This window comes from Verticillium dahliae, genomic scaffold, assembly GCF_000150675.1.
Source record: "Verticillium dahliae VdLs.17 supercont1.6 genomic scaffold, whole genome shotgun sequence".
Taxonomy (NCBI): Eukaryota; Fungi; Ascomycota; class Sordariomycetes; order Glomerellales; family Plectosphaerellaceae; genus Verticillium; species Verticillium dahliae.
Window position 1 is genome coordinate 1,502,594 of NW_009276926.1, and position 19,156 is coordinate 1,521,749.

Sequence of the window (19,156 nt, forward strand, 5' to 3'; positions counted from 1 at the left end):
CAGTTAGTAGACCCTAGCCTACGAGGCTGGCGTCCATATTGCCTCCCACTGGCAGACTATCTGGGTGGTAATAGTGAGGAATTTAATTGGGGCCATTTTTTTGCAAACCGCTTGTCTGGTAGCTTGAATTGGACGGGGAGGCTATGCTGTGCCAGGGAAGGGGCGGAATAGAACTTGGATACTTGGTTTGTGCGAGGGGTTGGACGGGTGGGTTCCGACGGCCGGGTTTTGTCTCACGGCCTGGGGTTCTTGTTGCAGTGGTCGTGGGGTATGACGTTCAATCTGCCACATATAGGCCAAGAAGGGGTCTTGCATTTCCTTTTTTGCTCGGTGCTGGTGTTTGATTTTATGCTCGACCTTGACGCGGAGATGAGCGATGAGGGTGCCTGTTGTTTCATGCACCGCCCAGGGAGTCGGCAGGATGGACCGATCGTCGGTACTTAGATCGCGTTCGGCGGTGATCTCCAGGCCGTTGCCGTACCAGTCACTGCAGACTCTCAATTTGACTCATGCGGGGGATGCACACGATCAACTGCAGGTCATCGACGAGGTCCGAAAAGTGCAAGTTTGTGAGGTGAACGGCATCTCATCGATCTCCTATGCTATTCCATGCTGCTTCAAGGTCTGTCAAAACGACGGCTACGCTGGCTTCATCATGTCTAACCATTCAAGTCGCGATACGTCTCATCAAGCATGCGTAAAATCATCCCTAATCTACACAGTGATCTGTATGCTGGGTTCCAAAGGCACCCTCTACTGCAGCTTCGGCGCACACTCGCCTCGGTGAACCCGCCAGTCCTTCTTCTGACACTCAGCGCTGCAGTACTTTGCTGTCTGGCATCGAGAGCACTTCTTGAGCGGCCCACCCGTGCCCTTGGCCTCGGTCGCGCGACAGTTGCTGCAACGCTCCTTTGCGGGGACGTCTTCATTGCTTGCCAGCGAACGGAATCTGTCAAAGTCAAAGACGTCTTCGACGAACGACACGGCGAACGTGGGGCTGATGGCAATGCGCGTCGCGTGCTTTGCGCCCTGTTCCCAGTACGGTACGCCGACAAAGCTATCAGGGAAGCGACCGACGCCGCAGGAACAGAGCACCGATTCACCAGGCTCAACGGAGAGGGGAATCTTGCCAGACTTGACGTATTCACAGGACTTCTTATGGGACCAACTGCGTCCCCGCTCAGCCAGAGCAGGCAGCGCCCTCTTCCACAGGACGAGCTCGTCATCGTCAACTGTGATGGAACAGATTTCCAGGGTGCGCAGCGTCATGAGGAAGTCGCCTACGTCGCCGGAGGTGATGATGGATACGGTCAAGGGGAGAATGGCGGCGTCGAGAACGATCGAAGAAGCGGCGCCGTCGAGCCGGAACGCCGAGACGAAGAGAAGCATGTGGATCCCGCCGCGATCGGGATGGTCAATGGCGAAAAGCCCCGTCTGACCTCCCTGTAAGCCAGAGGCGATCATGAAAATGGTGAACAGAGACTCCTTGAAGTTAAGACGAGCAGATGTCGACTTCACCCCTCTCTTTTGCGACACTTCGCGAGCCTGTGCCTCCCGCGGTCAAAATTGCGCAGACGTCAGAGATGTGAGCCATCCAAGTGAGTTCTTGTCAGAGAGATCTAGGATGGGCAGGCGATCGAGGGAAAGATGGGGAGAATTCAAAGTGACCGGAAACAACCCGGATTTCATATCTCTGACGGCCAAAGATGGATATATGAAGTCCGTCAGGGCTGGTAGAGACAGAGGCTCCCCAAAGGGCACTACGGCTTCAACGTAGCCCGACTTCCGAGCGACGCGAGTCCGTCCATTGCGTGAGTCAACTGGGACTGGAAACGTCATGGGTAGAGCCACTTTAGTGTCGACAAAGACGAACTCAACCGTGAACGGTGACGCTTGACGAAGCTTCACAACGGTCTTGTCTTTCAGAAGCTGTTCAGCTTGCTGGGGGAGCTGGCTCAAGCGGCCAACTATACTGGTTATCTTGCCGCTCAAGTCACTCTCGGCCATGAAGCGCGATTGTCCACTAATACCAGGCGTGCCGCTTGCAGTATCAGAATTTGCTGGCCCTGCACAATATACTGGGTATCTTTTCTGACCAGGAAGATATTTCGTGACGAAGACATGCTTGGTTTCGTCCAATCGTGCCTGGAACACCAGCATTTCCGGGCCGAGAACTGGATAGTAGATAGCTTGACTTTGAGGACTGACCTGGACCTCAAGCCCGATCAAGGCCGACTTGGGTTCGGCTTGGAGCGCACCAGCAGGGACATAGAACGAGGCAATCAGTGGCGCGTTACTGGACCACCCGTTCTCGTCCTGATCTACGTGCACACAGAAGCCGTCTTCTGTTGCCAAACCTGAAGTGCTGACTGTGCCAAAATTCAGATGTACGTCACCAAACGTGTTGTGCCACTGGCTGGCGGCAGTAGGACTAGATCTCAACGATCCCATGAATGTCGGTGCAGAAAGCCTAGCCTCCGGTGAACTGGTGTACAGTCGGGACACTTCTGCACGCGGAATAACCAACGTAACAGCCACGACTTCGGGGATTTCGGACCAGGCGGCAAATGGCCCAGCAGATGGGCTGCGGCGGATTGCGCTGCGAAGCCAGTCGGGGGAGAAGAGGTTGTGCACGTGGAAAAGTGAGCCTCTCTCCTGAGCATGTTGGCTCGAGAATACGAGAGTTTTGTCCGCTAGAATCATTTTATCTAGTTCCATGCAGATCTCTGCAATGTCTGCGACGAGTGTTGACTTTCCAAGAAACTTGAGCAATGCCATGAGGCTGCCGCGGTGAAAGTGAGTAAAGACAGAGGTTGGACCGTACTGTGAGCTACCAGGGCCACTTAGTGTTAGCATCGCCATCGGATTTTCGTGTGCGAACATCTTCAGGTACATCTGAAAGACGATCGCGGCAAGCTCTTGAGGCTGAATCTCGACACGGATAGAGGCGTGGGTACCGGACAGGCTTCCATTGTGTTTCCAACTGATACGGCTATGAACCTGGGTAGGGCCGGTCTTAAAGGCGCTCAACCCCAGCATGATTTCTTGCAGCGTCGAGACGGCTGTGGCGTTCGTCCAGTATTCAACTGGACTGACGCCGAGGAGCAACGAGACGGTGGGAGCGTGGCCGCAAAGGAGGTTGTCGAGGATTTCCTGATCAGAGGAGCTTGAGCCTTTCAGAAGTGTTTCTGTAGATAGCGTCGCCCACGGCTGCGGAGCTAGAAGTGGTATGAGGGACACCAAGAGGTTCAGGGTGCCGACATGGTCGGCTAGGTTGGACGTATCAATGACATCGAATACTCTTGGAACACCCGGTTCGACGTTCAACTCGAGCACGCGCGAGTCGAACTGTCGCCTGTACCAGCCAGCTGACGAATCTTGGTGCTGCAACGTATGGCAGAAGGCAAATACATCCGCAGAAGCAAATCTCACAACCAAGTGACGGGCCTTGAACAAGGCACTGCAGGCAATAAGCCAAGCCTTGAACTGGGCCTTTGCAGAAGCCACTGCCTTGAACTTTTCATGACGGTATTCGGGACGCAGCGGTGACGCCTCGGCCAGGGGCGCATAGCCCGTGGCGAGGTGGAACCCCAGAATGGGATTGGTGCCATAATGAAGGGCGACTTGCTCGGAAAGGGAGGCTGCGATCATGGGGTTGGGGATGGATGGCGCGTCGAAGCCGATAGTTCCGTGCTTCCAGAAGTGCTTGTATTCCTGAACAACATCTTCTTGTTTTGCAGTTAATATGGGTGCTGCAGAGCGCATAGCAGTGGTGACGAAGGGCAACTCGTTCTCTTTGCTTCGGAATTGTAAGGCCATGTCAGCCAAGGACCGTTTCAGGTGGCTCTGGAAGGCATCCCTCTGTGCAGAGTCGGGTTCCGTGGAAGCAGCTGCGTACTTGAGCCAGACCGCTCGAATGTCATCCAGCGTCCCCTCGTCGCTGAAAGGAAGTATACTGCCATATACGCCTGACTTCCAAGCCTCGAGGTTCTCAGAGGACGCGACCAGCTTTTTGGATTGTGACGACAGGCATTCCATATCCGAACCATCGAGATAGAGATGATAGTACATGTTCCAAAGCGAGCTGCTGTCAAGGTCATCGCCATGATCGATGATGAAGGAAAACAGGACAATGTTGCGGGCTGAAGGGCTGTTAGAAGACGGTGCTCGGTATCTCTACTTGTTAGTGAAGACGTACCTAGAATGCTGGGCTCAGTGTCGCAGCAGGTGATGTCGAGTTTTCGGGGACCTGGAACTCGATCAGTCCCATGCCGCAATAACAGACGAGGGCCAACATGCATGATTTTTCCTGCATGTAGGCAGTGAAGAGAATGTTGCGTGCATCACCACAGCCGGCAAGGAGAATGTTAGCATCCCGGCCTTGGGGGACCGCCCGGGTGAGACTGATGGCGGGTGTGTTGCCAATGGGATAAAATTGTGCCGTAGCACTCGCGACTGAAGGAACAAGCATCGTTCTCACGCCTGGAGCTATCTCTCGCGGTAGGTCGGATGAATTGATGCGGAACGACGGGAAGCTGTTGGAGGTGGAGAGTGAGTATCACCCTTATTCGTGGCTGCCCAAACCTTTGGAAGGAACTTGTGTGTAGAGCGATCCAGAGGCTCCCTCATGAGCTTGATGGACCAAACAAGTGGCGGTGAGACGGTTTGCTCCCGAATTCGATTTTGTTTGAGTAGCTTCTCTGGAAAGCTGCTACTGAAAGCTCAAAGTTCGTCGAGCTGTATCAGGGGTTTGGCCAGCTGGAGTTTCTTTGACACCATTAAGTGGGTGTTTGCTAGGCACCTTACCTCAGGTGGTGCAGGTGCAGGTGGAGTAAGGTGCAGCTGGGCGGCAACTGACTGACGGAGCAAACCACAGACGCACAGACCCGAGGAGCTGTCCAGGACCCACTTTGGCATTTCCTCTGTTCGCGATGCTTGTCGCGTTTGGTTTTTGAAGCCTCGTCCAAACCACATCCAACCATAACGGCCAGCTCCATTACCGCACCTTCTCCATCCCCTTGCGGATTCCATCGGTTTGATCCTTCTATCAACCGATCCAACGACACAAACCAGGCAATTCGCTGACGTACGGGCATTCCTGCCTTCGCCTCGACAGCTCGTTGTCCCTTTGATCCACGATTGCGAAGCAAAGCCACCACCCGGTCAGCATGGCTTCTCAGCCGAAGCCGCGAGTTCGTCGAACATCACAAAACACACAGTACACGTATGCTGCTATTGGAAATCTGTTGGCAGCGCTGTGACTGACTTGCCATACAGGTACAATCTGGCTAAACGTATACACGATGTCAAAACATACCCCGTTCTTTCTCCCCAAGGCGCCACTATTCTACTTTACGCACATGGCAACGGCATCACGATTGCGTGGCGTGGTGGCAGAAGGTTCAAAGCCCCCCAAAAGGCGACACCTCCTGCCAGTAAGCCAAACGGTAACGCGACCCCATTCGCCGACGTGGTCATGCTGGTAGATAGCGACGAAGAAGATGCACCACCGTCAAAGAAACAAACAGTGGTACCCTACGTCGACAAGCCCGAATTCGAGGACGCCGCTGAAGATGAGCCCTACCCGGATATCATACAAACGCTCGATCTATCCCTGGGAGCTCCTGCCCTCCAGATCGCCGTGCTGCCCATCACACCCTGCACCGCAGAGGAAGCTGCCGGCGCTGGCGCCGAGACCCTCAAAGACACCATAGTGTTCGCAGTTTCCTGCTCCAATGCCGACGTCTACGTCTTGTCCCTACCTCTGACGCCTCCCAGCCCCGAGAGCAAGGCGCGTCCCGAATTACGGTCGAGCTTGTTGTCAGCCACCGCCGGTTCTGGACAGTGGGGAGACTCTGTTGTGGTCTTGACCGGACAGACCAAACACAGCCATGGCATTGCGTTATCTCTCGCCAAGCCACCCAAGAGTTCTAGCACGAGCGACCGGATACGCGAGCAGGCCGGAGCTTCACTGGCCGCGCCCAGGAGCCGTCTCGTCGTTGCTTCGCACAACAAGGAAGCTTCTGGTGTGCTACGGCTGTGGGACGTGCCACTGGATATCAAGACTGAAGGCGGGGACAAGAGCCGCGTCAGGCCGTTCCAGACTGAATATCTCCCAACTCCCCTGATCGGCATCTCTTTTAATCCCACAAATACATCGCAGCTGCTGGTCGTTGCGGGCTCCCAAGCAGCTCGAATCTACGACTATGCTGCGGCCTCCCTGCCACCGGATGATCAATCCATCAGTCCATTCCCAACCAAGGGATCGTGGCTTCTATCCCTATATCAGCCCTTTGCCCGACCCACGGCCACACGGAAACCGATTCTCGATGCAGCCTGGATATCGCACGGCCGCGCGGTTTTCGCTCTCCTAGCCGATGGCTCCTGGGGCATCTGGGATATTGAGGGCGCCAGCCCGCTGGGTTCAACACTCCTGGGCAAGCAAAGCTCGGGCATCCAGGGTGCGGCGCTGACTGCCTTTAGCGTATCTGGGCAAATCGAGGGCACGAGTCCGCTTCGCAACGCGGTCAACGGCGCGAGGTCCAGTGGCGATTTCGTCCCATTGACACCACATAGCCGGCGCGACGCTGCCGCGTCACTCAATGCCGTCGCAACCCCTGAAAAGCTCGCCAGTATCAAGGGTGGCGTGACGGTGATACCACTGCCGACTAGAGGCTCGCAGTCGGGTGACGAGAGCGTCGTGGTCTGGATCGGAGGGCACGACAACGTCTCCGTCATCCCTGCCGTTTCTCGATTCTGGGACGCGCAGCTGCGAAGGAGCTCCGGTGGAGGCGTGAACCTGTTCAGCGGCACGACACCTACGCGGATGGTCCGACTCCAAGACCTGGCGACTGGACTTCTAGGCGAGCGCTGCTGCGGCGTGAGCGCTGCCGTCGACTTTGAGAAGCTGCATGAAAATGACGGTGGTCTGCGGATCGAGGTGCTCATCCAGGGCGAGAGCCGTCTGGTCATCGTTCGAGAGTCTGAGGAGGGCGTGGGCACCAAGGTTGGCGGCATCGTCTCAACGAGTCGACGTCTCTTTGGCGACAGGGGCAAGGCGGAGCCGGCGGACGCTATCATCGTACACCCGCGGCCGAACCAGAGTCGCAATGTGTCCTTCAGCCTCAACATTGGCAAGAAGAGGAGTATACGTGGACCGCCCCCTAACGTGCGGGAGGGCAGTGCCGCCTTTGAGGACGAGCCGACCCACGATTTTACGCTACCCATGGGTCGACCAAGGTCCGGCTTCGGATTCAACCTCGACGCCGCGGCCGACGTGGAAGAGGACGTGGAACGCGATGTCGAGGCTGAGATGCTGGATATTATGGAGATTGACCGTGCTCTCGATAGCCTAGACGACGACCGGGGCAACGGGCGGAAGAAGGTCTTCTTCGAAGACCAATTCACTTGAAGCGTGAATTCGGCACGTTACCACGACGAGGAGCAAACTGAGCTGACAAGGTAGATGACATGACAAAATCCAATGTACGATACCCACGGGCGGACGGGCCGCGCCTCAGCAATTTCATGACGCCAAGTGACAACTCCCCCATGTACACGACTTTCGAGTCATCCGCACGGCTTGGTGGAGCACAAGGAGAGATTCATCCTTGACCCAGCTCTGTATTCCGAGCGGTATATCAAAACAGCTTGACCGACCCTCCCGTCGTGACCGCGAGGTGTGGACTGGAGGGGACGTCTCGCTCATGCCGATGTCTCCTGCACGAGGGGGGCCTCAAGGGGCTCTCTTTGTCTTTTCAGGCAGGGAAGTTTTACGGGTGGGGGCAAAGGGTGGTTTGGGGCTACGGCCGCAGATTTGACCATTTGCTCTCCCGGCGCGTTGGAGCCCTGGCATCTGCCTCTTTCCGAGGGGCGGGGGGTTCGGGCCGCGCGGGGAGGTGGAACGTCGGTACATTTTACAGTGATGATTTCCGCATCGTGATGGACCTCCATGTGTCGAGGCAGCAAGCATTCCAACGCAGAAGTGAAAGTCATGGTATAATGTATGTCATTGAAGTGAAAACGCCCCCTGTCATGCAATCATGCAGCTGTAGTACTGTACAGGTTTACAAGGCGTGGCTCCTGCCATCCACCTTCCCTCCCAAGCGATGCGCGAACCTTGCCGTCGCAATTCAGGTTCCTCGTCTACAGGTTCTTCTTGACCTGCTCGGCGGTGCCCTGCGCCTTGCCGGCGGCCTCGTGCGCGGCGCCCTTGGCCTGGCCCTTGAGCTCCTCGGCCTTGCCCTTGGCCTCGCCGCGCAGTTCGGCGGCCGACTTGGACGAGACGTCGTCGGCGGTGGCCTTTACTTTTTGCGCCACGTTGGCTGGCGGTGTGTTAGCACGAGGGAGATGTGTAGGGAAGGGGGGGAAAAAGAAAGAAGAAGAAGAAGAAGAAGAAGAAGAAGAAAAAACGTACATCCGGCGTTGATGCCATCGACAATCTTGTCGCTGACGGCGCGGTCGACCGTCTTGAGGCTGTCCTTGACCGTCTCGGTCGCTGACTTGGAGGCGAAGGGGGTTGTGGTGAAGGCGCGCGGGGCGGCGAGGGTTGTGGCGCGGGTGATGGGCAGGGCGGCGGTGCGGCGGGTGATGGTCTCGATGAGGAACGACATGGTGGTGGTGGTTGTGGTTGTGTAGTGGTTGTGTATGGTAGTGTGAGTTGGTGCTGTAAAAGTGGAAGGGTGTGGTAGTGGAAGGATGTGGTAATTGAAGGGTGTGGTAGTTGATTTGGGATGTGACGAGGAATTAGAAGCGTCTTTGTTCTTTTGATGAGGCTGAGAAGGAGGAGAGGAGGGAAGTGCACGTTTCAGCAGCGAAGCAGATGGCGCTGTAAATAGGTGGTGGGATGGGATGAAGCTCGAGTGATGTCATCTGGAGCTCGTCGTTTGCCTGTGCTTTTCGGGGCAGGTGCAGTGCAGACACAGTGCAGAGAGAGACGGAGACAGAGAGAGACGGAGACAGAGAAGCGGGGAGGGGGAGGGACCAGAGGCACGTGAAGCCGTGATTCACCTGCACTCCGCCATTCCTCTTTCGCCGGCCTCTTCTACAAAGTACCTCGTCTGATGACGTTTGCGGCTGCCGACGGGCCAGATCCTCCGACCACTCAGGGATGGCGGACATGTCGCCAGAGTTCGAGACCTCGTTGGGTTATGGGGGCGCGCCGGCCGGACAACAGCCGGGGCGGTGGCCAGCCGCTCGGTGGCCAGCCGCTCAGTGATCGATCATCGGTGATGATGACTGGCGTGGGCTGGGGCCCTCAATGCAGGAATGACGACATGTGTCTCCTTTTCTGGGGCGAATGCAACAAAACGCGAAGAAAGGTAATACATTGGGCTTTTGGCATCCGCGATGGCCTGGTATGGCGATGTCCCGGGGGATTGGCCTTGTGGTGGTTTCAATTCGACATCGGACGTTTGGCTCGGCATCCGTCTCACTGGTATAGTTAGCTGTCCATGGGGCATGAAACGGTGAGGATGTACCTGCGACCTGATGCTCGTCCTCCCTGAGACCGCCAGGCCATGTCGGATGATCTGGAATCTGCTACAGGTCTTTAATGTCTGCACAAATTCCTGAAGCAATCACTAATTCGTCTCGTATGCAGCGTGGCAATTGAAGTCATCGTGCAAGCACAGCTCACACGCTCATGTTGTATCATGGTAGCAGCTAGATTACCCCAATCTGGCCATTGACGGCCCTATGTACAGCCTATTTTCCCTCACCAAGCGAGCTTGTCTGGTTTACCGCCCCTGGAACACGGGCTTCCTCTTCTCCTGGAACGCCTTGAGTGCTTCGTTCCTGTCCTCCGTCGCCACGACGCGCTCATACATCTTGTTCTCGACCTCCTCGCGCGCCCAGCCGACAGCCTGCAGCGCCGCCCGCACAGCAACGGGCCCGCCCTCGCAAATCTCGGTCGCGACGCGCACGGCCTCGCTGAGGACGCCGCGACGCGCCGTCTCGAGCATGAGCTTCTGCTTGGCGCCGTCGGCGGGCTTCTCGCCCTCCCTGTGGCCCGGCACGTCCTTGTCCTCGGGGAAGGGGATCTCGACGAGGCGGTCGGCGATGCCGAGGAAGTAGGCCTCGGGGGCCGAGACCCTTCGGCCCGTGAGGATGAGGTCGCGGGCGCGCGAGAGCCCGATGAGGGCCGGCAGGCGGTGCGTGCCGCCGGCGCCGGGCAGGATGGCGAGGCGCGTCTCGGGCAGGCCGACGATGGCGTTGGATGAGAGGACGCGCATGCTCGTCGACAGGGCGAGCTCGAGGCCGCCGCCGAGCGCGACGGAGGAAATGGCCGAGATGGTGGGCACGGGGAGCGTCGAGAGGGAGGTGAATGTCGCGCGCAGGTTTGTGAGGAACTCATTGGTCCTGTCAAGCAAATGCTGTCAGCTAGGGGGGGGGGTTCCTCAGTGCATTGCAGCAAGCCAATGCCAGCCGGCGTCTGGCCGAGGCATGCTGACGCAAGATGGGGGTGATCTCACTCCTCTTGAGTGAAGCCTCTTCGCTCCTTCAGGTCGGCGCCGGCACAGAAGCTCGTGTCGACGGCACTGGCGAGGATGACGGCGCGCGTAGGACCCTTGGCATCGACGCCGGCGGCGCCGCCAAAGACCTTGCGCGGAGGCAGCTCGTTGCCGCCCTCGTCGTACTGGGCGTGGACATTGTCAATCTCGGCGCGCAGCTGGGCGAGCAGAGCCTTGGAGATGGCGTTGCGCGCCGAGGGACGGTTGAGCTCGAGCACGCGAATGTGGCCAGAGCCGGGGGCCGGCAGGTGTGTGACGGTTATGAGCGGCGCCGCCGAATCGGCAGCCGTGGCGGTGGAGTAGAAGCGTGCCGCCTGGACGGTACGCAGGGAGACGCGGAGAGAGAGTCGAGGAGGCATTTTCGAGTATGGGAAGAAGGGTTGAGAGGATCAATGGACGGGGGGAAGAGGCAACGTTTGAGCCGCGAGAACGAGTCTTGGGAAATGGCAACAGAGCGTGCTGATGACGTTCAGCGCCCTCGGTTTTCAGCGGGTTCTAGTGGGGTAGCGGCTTTGCCTTGTTGCCGCCAATTCACCGAGGTCAAACAAGTCTCGGTGGTCCTCGGTGGACGGTCTCGGTGAGGACGGTGCACACAATCCAGAGCTGCTGCATGCTGCATGCAGGTTTTGGGGCTTGTGATGCGGGGGCCGTGACGCAGGTCGAAAGGGTGTCAAATCCTCCGCCTCTAGGTGTTCGTAGAGGTCAGCGCCATCCAAATGCCATTCCGCCCCTAACATCTGGATTGCACAGACAACACAAGCCCATCTTCACGTCAGTTGCACGTCTCATCACGTCTCACAATCCCACACTCGCGTGCCGCCGACTAACACCAATGCAGGCATATCGGCAGCACGGTAACAATGACTGATCCCTCCGCCACAACCCTTCCGCCCGAGGCTATCGAGCTTGCCGGCCGTATGTACGATGCCGCTCGCTCCGGCGACGCTACCGTTTTCGCGCAGGCCCTCCCTGCCGGCCTGCCCGTCAACATGACCAACGAAAAGGGAGACAGCCTGGTAGGAGGAACCATCATCCCATTTGCCCCCCTCTTTTTCGAAGCCCCCCCTAAGCATTGCATCGGTCGTTGACGCGTGAAAACTACCGATCAGCTCATGCTTGCTGCGTACTACGGCCACGCCGAGCTCGTCAAGCTGTTCCTGCAGCATGGCGCCGACCCAAATCGGCTGAACGACAAGGGGCAGAGTCCCCTTGCTGGCGCCGTGTTCAAGATGGAAGATGCCGTTATCGAGGTAAGACTCTTTCGTCTTTTCCGGGCGCTCTCGCTGACGTATTGAACAGGCTCTCCTCGAGGGAGGGGCGGACCCTGAGTTTGGCAACCCTAACGCGCTGCAATGCGCCTCCATGTTCAAGCAGGACGAGAAGTGGAAGGCCAAGTTCGAGGCTGCGCCCGGGAAGGGGAAAGCTGTAGGCAAGCTCTGAGCCTTTTCTGTCGCTGCACGTGTCGCTGCAACAGTGGCAAAGAGAATGTCGCAAGGTATAATATTTTGGAAGCAATTCAGACGCTCGTGCTGATGGCCTTCCTATCCTTTCTCGCAATCACGACGGGACGTTGTGCCTGGGCCGTCAAACGTAGCTCGATGCTTCCTCATCTCGGTGGATGAGCCAGTACGAGGCTTCACTGATGGAGAGACCCAGGCACGACTTGCATGCCACTGTCGGGTGCAGTGCCAGCGCGAGGGCACCCATCAAGCGCCCTATCTAAGAAGATGCTGTACATCAATCCCATCAAGGACTCAAGAGGCATGGTCATCCATCGGAGAAGTTTATGGTTCCTGGAGCAAGGGTACGAATTCCTCCGCCTCGTACTCACCAAAGCTGTCACGACATCCTGCGCCAGATCCGTCAGACGGGCGCTGCCTCCGACTCAGTGGAGAAAGGACAAGCAATCACGGAAAGAAGGGTCAGCTGATAGAGACAGGCCTTCCACCAAACCTCAATGAACCAAATGCCCATATTCGCGCCACGAGCGCCATTTCCTGACAGGGCCATTACATTTCACACCCTGACGACAATCATCTTGGCCATGTTACGCATTCGACATCGCCTTCACACTTTGATAAAAAATTCCCCTGGATCTGAAGCCACTCCAGAAAGCTACGCAAGGGACATCCAGTGGAGAAAGTCTTCTTATTTAAAAGCCCTTGTGGCCAGCGAGTGGCGCGGTGATGAGCAGACGCGTGACTTGTTTCCGGAGCCAAGCTGACACAGCCGACGAGGAAGCCAATTCAGGAAGGAATAATTCGTGGTTTTCGTGGCTGAAGGAAGCCTTGGTTTCCATCCCAAGCCAGAGGCCAATCGAAGCCTTCGTCGATACCGTTCTCGCCCCCCCTGAGTATCAGCGTCCACCGCCAATATTCAGGTCAAGTCAATGCTGGCCTCAGCCATCATAACAGCCAAGGCGGGACCTCAAAAAGTACCACCGAAGTCAATAGCGATGTGCTCGGCAAGCTTGCTCCGATATCCAAACGTCACTCGCAAGCACACACACACACACACACACACACACACTTTGGGTTGATCTTCCGCGGGTGTCATTCTCCACAGCCTTGCGGGTGACATTAAAGCCATCTTGGAGAACTCTAGTCAGATGGATAAATTGATGAAAGCTAGGAGAGGCCCTGTTAGAGACTGTACCACTGGTAGAGTTTCCACAGTACAGCCATCGCTACACCGATCTGGCGATACCCATAGTGGTCCTGAACCATGTTTACAACCAGTCTCTCTGCTCCCAGGACTATAAAGAGCACTCTCGCTCCTCTCCATTCGTCCAATTTTCCTCTTGACTCTAATCTCTCGCCAAATTTGCTCCATCGACAGATTGACTACAGTCACTCAATGCCAGACGGTCCGTCTGATCGCAGCGAAACAATGTCGACTCCTAGCAGGGACTGCCCGACTCCCAACAGCACAGGCGGTGGAGACCGTCAACAACCTGGTCACTGCTCTTGCCTTGGATCACCACATGCCGGCAACTCCTGCTTCACCGACGATTTCCCATCGGGTGGACGTGATCATGCCCGCACCATGGCCGAGGACACATCATTCTTTCGCCGCAATTTTAGTTTCAACGAAGCTCCGCATCGCCCTTCATATGTGCCGCCGATCTCCTCGCCCCTTCGGTCAGTGCCAACTCCAGTAAACACCAATGGCATTTTTGACAGCCCGCTGGGAACACCAACTACGGCTGAGACCAACCAGTCATCGCCTTTCAGATATCAACCTGGGCTATATCAGCAACGCCAGGACCTAAATGAACTCTATCGCGGTTGGGAGGCCCCTCAGGCTTTCACTACATTAACTGCTTCTCGCGGTAATTTGTCGTCCCGAAGCGCAACGCCCGTGGCACAGAGCAGCACGGAGAATCGAGATCGTACGGAGCCCGGACACAATAGCGGCTCACGCGGCATTGCTCATGGTACCAGCCATGAGCCAGCTGTTCCTCCACACAGTGCAGCCCCTCGCAGTGTCCTCGGTGCCGCGCCTGCGCCTGCCACCGCCGGCGCGAGGTTATATCAGCCTCCAGCCCACAGGAATGCCCGCCCTCCGACTCCGAACCCTTTCAGCTTCGGGGGACATCGCTCTGGGGGCCCTCGCTTGGTCCATACTGTGGCCCCACCATCGCGTCTGTCCATGGCAAGCCGCTCTGAGTACAATGTGCCACGGCCGGGAGAACCACCGAGCGCTGCTGTCCCGCCCGCACCTCTGAACCCATCACGCGACGGCAAACGCAAGCGCGAGGACAGGGAGGCACAGGAGCAGCAGCTGTTGAAGCGCGCGCGCGACGATGCCGACGAGAGAATCGGCGATGTCCACTTCATCCGCGGTCCGCGGTCCGAGGCTTTCTACTACGAAGGCGTCGAGCACACGGAGGTGACGATTCAGTATTCGATCTCGGTGCCCACGGCGTCGATCGAGCCGAACGGCCGGTTTGGTGCCATCAACTGGCTCCGCGCCGGCAGTGAGACGGACAGCGATGTTGGCGATGAATATAGCCACTCGGGACGACGAAGGTGGGATATAATTTGAAGCGTGTCGCCGGACTAGAGGTGGTAGCTAACGTGTGAGATACGATTGAGAATGATGACGAGCGAGCACAAGAGCCTATGGGTTTCACCGCATGGAAGGGGAGAGAATTACAGTGGAAAAGAGCCATGAGTGTCCAGTTTTGACGCGACAAGTACCGTTGTGAGAAGACTAAAGGTCTGATGAACAGTTTGCTTGACTTGCACTCTGCCAATTTGGAAGGTTGGGTCCCTGAGGAACTACTCATAGCACTAGCACACAAATAAACAGCAATGAAAAACCATCAGTGACAACCCTTTGCGTTGTCGTTGTCTTAAGCTTAAGCTGCCACGCGTCTGTTGTTGGCGCGTCGTAGAATACGAGATCGACCAGTTACACTGCGGATCTCGCCTGGTCACACTGAGACGGGCCGGAGGTTGTTTCGCGACAATGCCTCTCTGGCTCAGCCTTAAGCCCAGCAGATCGGATTCAACACATGACAATACCCTTATTCGAGCCACGTATGACCTCAGCAATTGTGCCTGGTGTGACTGTCGATGAACCGTCGTGAGCCACCGAGGCCCAACAGCCAGCCACCCGGGCCTGGGGAGGAGGCTGTGCTGTTCTGAGCCACCCAACCCAACGGGCCTCAAGCCCTCGACCCCGAAACCACACCACACGCACCGCCCATTGCTGTTACCTACCAACCAGTTGGCCGCCTACGACCAACTCCATCTGGCCCCCCAACAGCACCAATACCCGCGACAAGGGTTCCTCAGGTCGCTTACCAAAAACCCTGGCGCCTGATTGATCAGTGGCCATCTCTGCGATACGCGTACCCGTCTGTGTGTCGCCTCGAGATGCTTCCTGCAGCCAGTCATCTTGGCTGGAGAGATTACCAGACGCAGGCTGACTTGGTCCATAGCTTGAATCAAAGAGGCATGTCCCCGTTACCAGCAGCAGCAGCATTTCATTCGAGACGGAGCAGGAAATATCTTTAAGATGAAGGCGTCTTGGGCTCGTTTGATCTCGACTTGGCACAGGCACGCCAAGTACATACCAGCACCCGAGCACAGCAAAAGGCAACACTCAAAGACACGGCAATGTCGGCGAGGAAGATCCGCCAGGACAACAACAACGACTTGCTCGACACCATGCTGGGCCCATCTTCATCTCGTCAGGCTCCACTGTCTGCTGTCGCGCCCCCGCCCCAACAGTCAACCCGCGCTTCAATAAGGCTGAGCACCACCCTGGCGGCCCCATGGCCACTCCACCCCTACGGCGGACCGTCCCCCGTAAGGGGCTGCTCCAAACGAGAAGGGCGATCCATCAACCAGAGATCGACCAAGGCGACTGGCCCCCAAACCGCCAGGATCGTCGCCAAGACGACCTCTTTCTCGCCAGGGTTGTTCGCACGTTAACCGCCCGCGCTGCTGCCCTGGCAAGACTGGTTCGCCAAAGTCCCTCGCTTGCTGTTGCGCAAAGGATCGTAGGCTGCATCGGATGTGTGTCGGCGAGGCCACTTCTGCTGCACGCTGTCGTAATGAAGCATGGGGGGAGGGTCCAGAGAGGGACCATGAAGATGGATATCCCTAGTGGAACGGTGTGCTGCTTGCCTTGTAGGGTCGGCACAATGCTGATCGGACGTCTGGCTCGGGCCTTCAGTCTTTTCATCCTGCTTTTCTCGGGACCGAGGCGGCCCTCTTGTCCTACACGGCGTTTCATCGTCTCAAGTCTTCATCTCTGGTACAGGAGCTTGACGCCTGGTACACAACAAATAGACAACCAAGCCACAGCACGCGCACGTTGCGCCTTTCTATACGACAGACCGATTACTTGCGGACTTTTGATCGGTACAAATCAGCATGGTCTTGATGTCGAGAAGCAGGATGCTGCTGGCTTGCAGCCTGCTCTTGTCAATGTCCAGCTGGGCTATCGGTCAAGGCGACAATGACGATGATAATGGTCTTCGCTCCTCGCCTGCGCCAAAGGATTTCAAGCGAAGATGGCACCCAAGAGGTAGGAAATCGTCGCAGAATGTCTTCAAAGGCTCGTTGGGCTAACGACCGAGAAGCGACCGTCCTCGGGGATTACATGTTTGTCGATGGCGGCGAAGTCGCACAATGGGTGAACGGCGAGAAAACCCAACGTCCATCCAACGGAGGTTTGCAACACCCACGAGCGCTCTCCTCGCGCTGCGGATGCATATGCTGACGTGATACCAACATAGCTAACGCTACCCTCTCGATCCCGCTGACGCGTTCCTGGAAGCCGGCGGAGGTTAAGATCACGGAGATTGACAAGCCTGTCATGGGCATGGTGAAAGAGGCCGTTTTCACGCACGAGGCGTCAAACTCGTTCTACATCTGGGGCGGCCACGTCCCGTACGACGCCGCACCCGTTCCGACAAACCAGCTTTGGAGGTTCAGTTCTGATGGCGATGGAGGCGGCACCTGGAACCCCGAAACACCTGGCAACCCCTCGACGTATACGAGCCTCAGGCGTTCCCAGGGCGGCGCCTACGTGAGCACACCCGACGCCGCGTTCTGGTTCGGCGGTCTCGAGACCCCGGGCACGTCTGGCGGCCCCCGAGGCTACGTGCCGGGCTACCTCTCGTTCAACTTCACGACCAAGTCATGGACCAACGAAACGAACAGTCCTTGGTCATCCTACGGAACCCTGTACGGCGGCGATGCACACTACGTCCCTACCTTTGGCCCTAACGGCATCGTCATCCTCATCGGCGGCGCGGCATGGGATATGACGGGCTCGGGCTCGATGGGCTACCTTGATATGCAGAATCTCACCTTCTTCGACCCCGTCACGCGCGAGTGGCACTCCCAGACGACTTCGGGCGAAGCTCCCCTTCGCCGTGAATGGTTTTGCGTCGCCGGCGCTGAGTCAACAAACGGAACCTATGAAATGTGAGTCTGCCAATATGAACCGTGACGGGTAACCGGTTGTGGCCGAAACTGACGCGGGTCTCACCACAGCGTGGTCCACGGCGGTAGAAACCAGGCCAACAAGGCCGCTTTTGACGATGTCTACATCCTCAGCCTTCCGGGATTCGTCTGGACGAAGGCCGAGTATGAAGCCAAGGGATCTCGCACCGCTCACGCATGCGTTGTCGCCGGCAACCGCCAGATGATCAGTATCGGAGGCGTTGACGATAACAAGGGAAGTCCTGCCATCTGGGAGGACACTGATCCGCGCCCACAGGGACTGGGCATCTTTGACATGACGAAACTCAAGTGGACAGACGCCTTCGACGCCGACGCTGGTGCGTATGAATCGCCGGCCGAGGTGCAGGCGTGGTATGATGAAGGGTGAGTGCTGGCTTGATCGGGAGATGATCCAAGGGTCTGAGCTGACGACAGAAATGCAGTGGTCTCCAAAAGGTGCAGTGGTCTTCGGACAACGTGCAGAAGCTCTTCGCAAACAGCGCCTCTTCGGAGGAGGAGTCGGAAGAGGGTACCTCTGGTGGAAATGGGAATGGAAACAGTGGCAGTGCGAACGGCGAGTCTTCCAACAGCTCAACGCCGGTGGGGGCCATTGCTGGCGGTGTCGTGGGTGGTGTCGCCGGCATTGCGCTTGTGGCCTTCCTCGCATGGTTTCTCGTGCGCCGCCGACGGAGGAACGCCAACCAAGGGTCGGAGAGGGAGAAGGAGGCACACATGATGCTACCAGCCGAAATGCCGCCGTCCACGCATGGCGGGACTGCAACAATGACGACAAGCTCATCGTCCCCTTCGAACTGGGGCAGCACAGTAGCGGGAACGCCGGCCAAGGGGAGTGCTGTGCCGGCTCATATCGAGATGGACGACACGTCGCCGAGGCCGGAGCTCATGGGATCAGGACCATACCCGTACCACGGGGCAGAACTGGATGGTGGCAGTTACCCGGCGAGGTAGAGAGCGATACGAGCGGGGAATCGAGTTTTCGAATTGGTTTTCTCTGTTATTCTGCATCTGTGCGAGTCTTCTAACGCCAGCGATTCGTTACATTCGAGTAAGCGTTTGTCGTGTTTTGCCCAAGGTTATGAACTCGTTGCTAGTCGCTGCTGTCCTCATACAAGAGTTCAACCCCGAATTCTCCTAGAAAATGAATCGCATACAACACTCACGCACTGAGTTTGCCGATGTACATGTCTGGGAAACGTCAAGGTGGGAGGACTGGTAGGATTGGTCGTCATTCACGTCCCCAGACCTCATGGCGTTGACTTCCAAGCCGACAACGCATGAATCGAAGCCGTTATAGCTCAGTGGTTAGAGCATCGCACTCGTACCATCCCGACATGCGGGGGTCCACGGTTCAACTCCGTGTAGCGGCAATTCATTTTTGGCTTTTTGCTTCGTGCTTGATCTGGGTGGGCTCGGGGGTGGGTTTGGGAGGGGCTCGTCGGTTGTGATGTGGGGGGACGAGCAAGGGGATTTGATTGCCGTGATGCATCATGGCGGTTAGCGGGTTTCTTAGGCGACAAATACCTCGCTGCTGAGGGAGGGAAGGGTATGCTCTCGCCCCTGAGAGACCTGAGGGTCTTCGGCGTGCTATCGTGTTGTCGGCGGTATGAGGGACTGAGCTGTTTCACTCCTCGAATGAAATGACAGACATACATAACTATG

At 57.2% G+C, this 19,156-nt stretch overlaps 7 protein-coding genes and 1 non-coding gene across 8 annotated transcripts; 5 read left to right on the plus strand and 3 right to left on the minus strand.

Moving 5' to 3' along the window:
* Positions 1–753: 753 nt before the first annotated feature.
* On the minus strand, positions 754–4,301 carry VDAG_04008 (uncharacterized protein; the record flags this gene model as incomplete). Its single annotated transcript, XM_009654092.1, has 4 exons — positions 754–1,551; positions 1,699–2,174; positions 2,259–4,142; positions 4,199–4,301. The coding sequence occupies 4 exons, from the start codon at positions 4,299–4,301 to the stop codon at positions 754–756; spliced, it is 3,261 nt and encodes a 1,086-aa protein (XP_009652387.1).
* An 867-nt stretch (positions 4,302–5,168) lies between these two features.
* VDAG_04009 (uncharacterized protein) lies at positions 5,169–7,411 on the plus strand (the record flags this gene model as incomplete). Its single annotated transcript, XM_009654093.1, has 2 exons — positions 5,169–5,224; positions 5,278–7,411. The coding sequence occupies 2 exons, from the start codon at positions 5,169–5,171 to the stop codon at positions 7,409–7,411; spliced, it is 2,190 nt and encodes a 729-aa protein (XP_009652388.1).
* A 734-nt stretch (positions 7,412–8,145) lies between these two features.
* On the minus strand, positions 8,146–8,612 carry VDAG_04010 (uncharacterized protein; the record flags this gene model as incomplete). Its single annotated transcript, XM_009654094.1, has 2 exons — positions 8,146–8,324; positions 8,417–8,612. 2 exons carry the CDS (start codon positions 8,610–8,612, stop codon positions 8,146–8,148), a joined length of 375 nt encoding a protein of 124 aa, XP_009652389.1.
* Positions 8,613–9,737: 1,125 nt separating this feature from the next.
* Positions 9,738–10,870, minus strand: VDAG_04011 (methylglutaconyl-CoA hydratase; the record flags this gene model as incomplete). Its single annotated transcript, XM_009654095.1, has 2 exons — positions 9,738–10,359; positions 10,473–10,870. 2 exons carry the CDS (start codon positions 10,868–10,870, stop codon positions 9,738–9,740), a joined length of 1,020 nt encoding a protein of 339 aa, XP_009652390.1.
* A 501-nt stretch (positions 10,871–11,371) lies between these two features.
* VDAG_04012 (ankyrin) lies at positions 11,372–12,023 on the plus strand (the record flags this gene model as incomplete). Its single annotated transcript, XM_009654096.1, has 3 exons — positions 11,372–11,527; positions 11,621–11,761; positions 11,811–12,023. The coding sequence occupies 3 exons, from the start codon at positions 11,372–11,374 to the stop codon at positions 11,949–11,951; spliced, it is 438 nt and encodes a 145-aa protein (XP_009652391.1). The 3' UTR covers positions 11,952–12,023.
* Positions 12,024–13,400: 1,377 nt separating this feature from the next.
* Positions 13,401–14,558, plus strand: VDAG_04013 (uncharacterized protein; the record flags this gene model as incomplete). The annotated part of the gene is made up of 1 exon (XM_009654097.1): positions 13,401–14,558. The coding sequence occupies one exon, from the start codon at positions 13,401–13,403 to the stop codon at positions 14,556–14,558; it is 1,158 nt and encodes a 385-aa protein (XP_009652392.1).
* Positions 14,559–16,496: 1,938 nt separating this feature from the next.
* Positions 16,497–18,445, plus strand: VDAG_04014 (uncharacterized protein; the record flags this gene model as incomplete). The annotated part of the gene is made up of 4 exons (XM_009654098.1): positions 16,497–16,698; positions 16,765–17,458; positions 17,528–17,860; positions 17,920–18,445. 4 exons carry the CDS (start codon positions 16,497–16,499, stop codon positions 18,443–18,445), a joined length of 1,755 nt encoding a protein of 584 aa, XP_009652393.1.
* Positions 18,446–18,781: 336 nt separating this feature from the next.
* On the plus strand, positions 18,782–18,864 carry VDAG_20131. The gene has a single exon. It is a non-coding gene; the product is annotated as a tRNA-Thr (tRNA).
* The last annotated feature ends 292 nt before the right edge of the window (positions 18,865–19,156 follow it).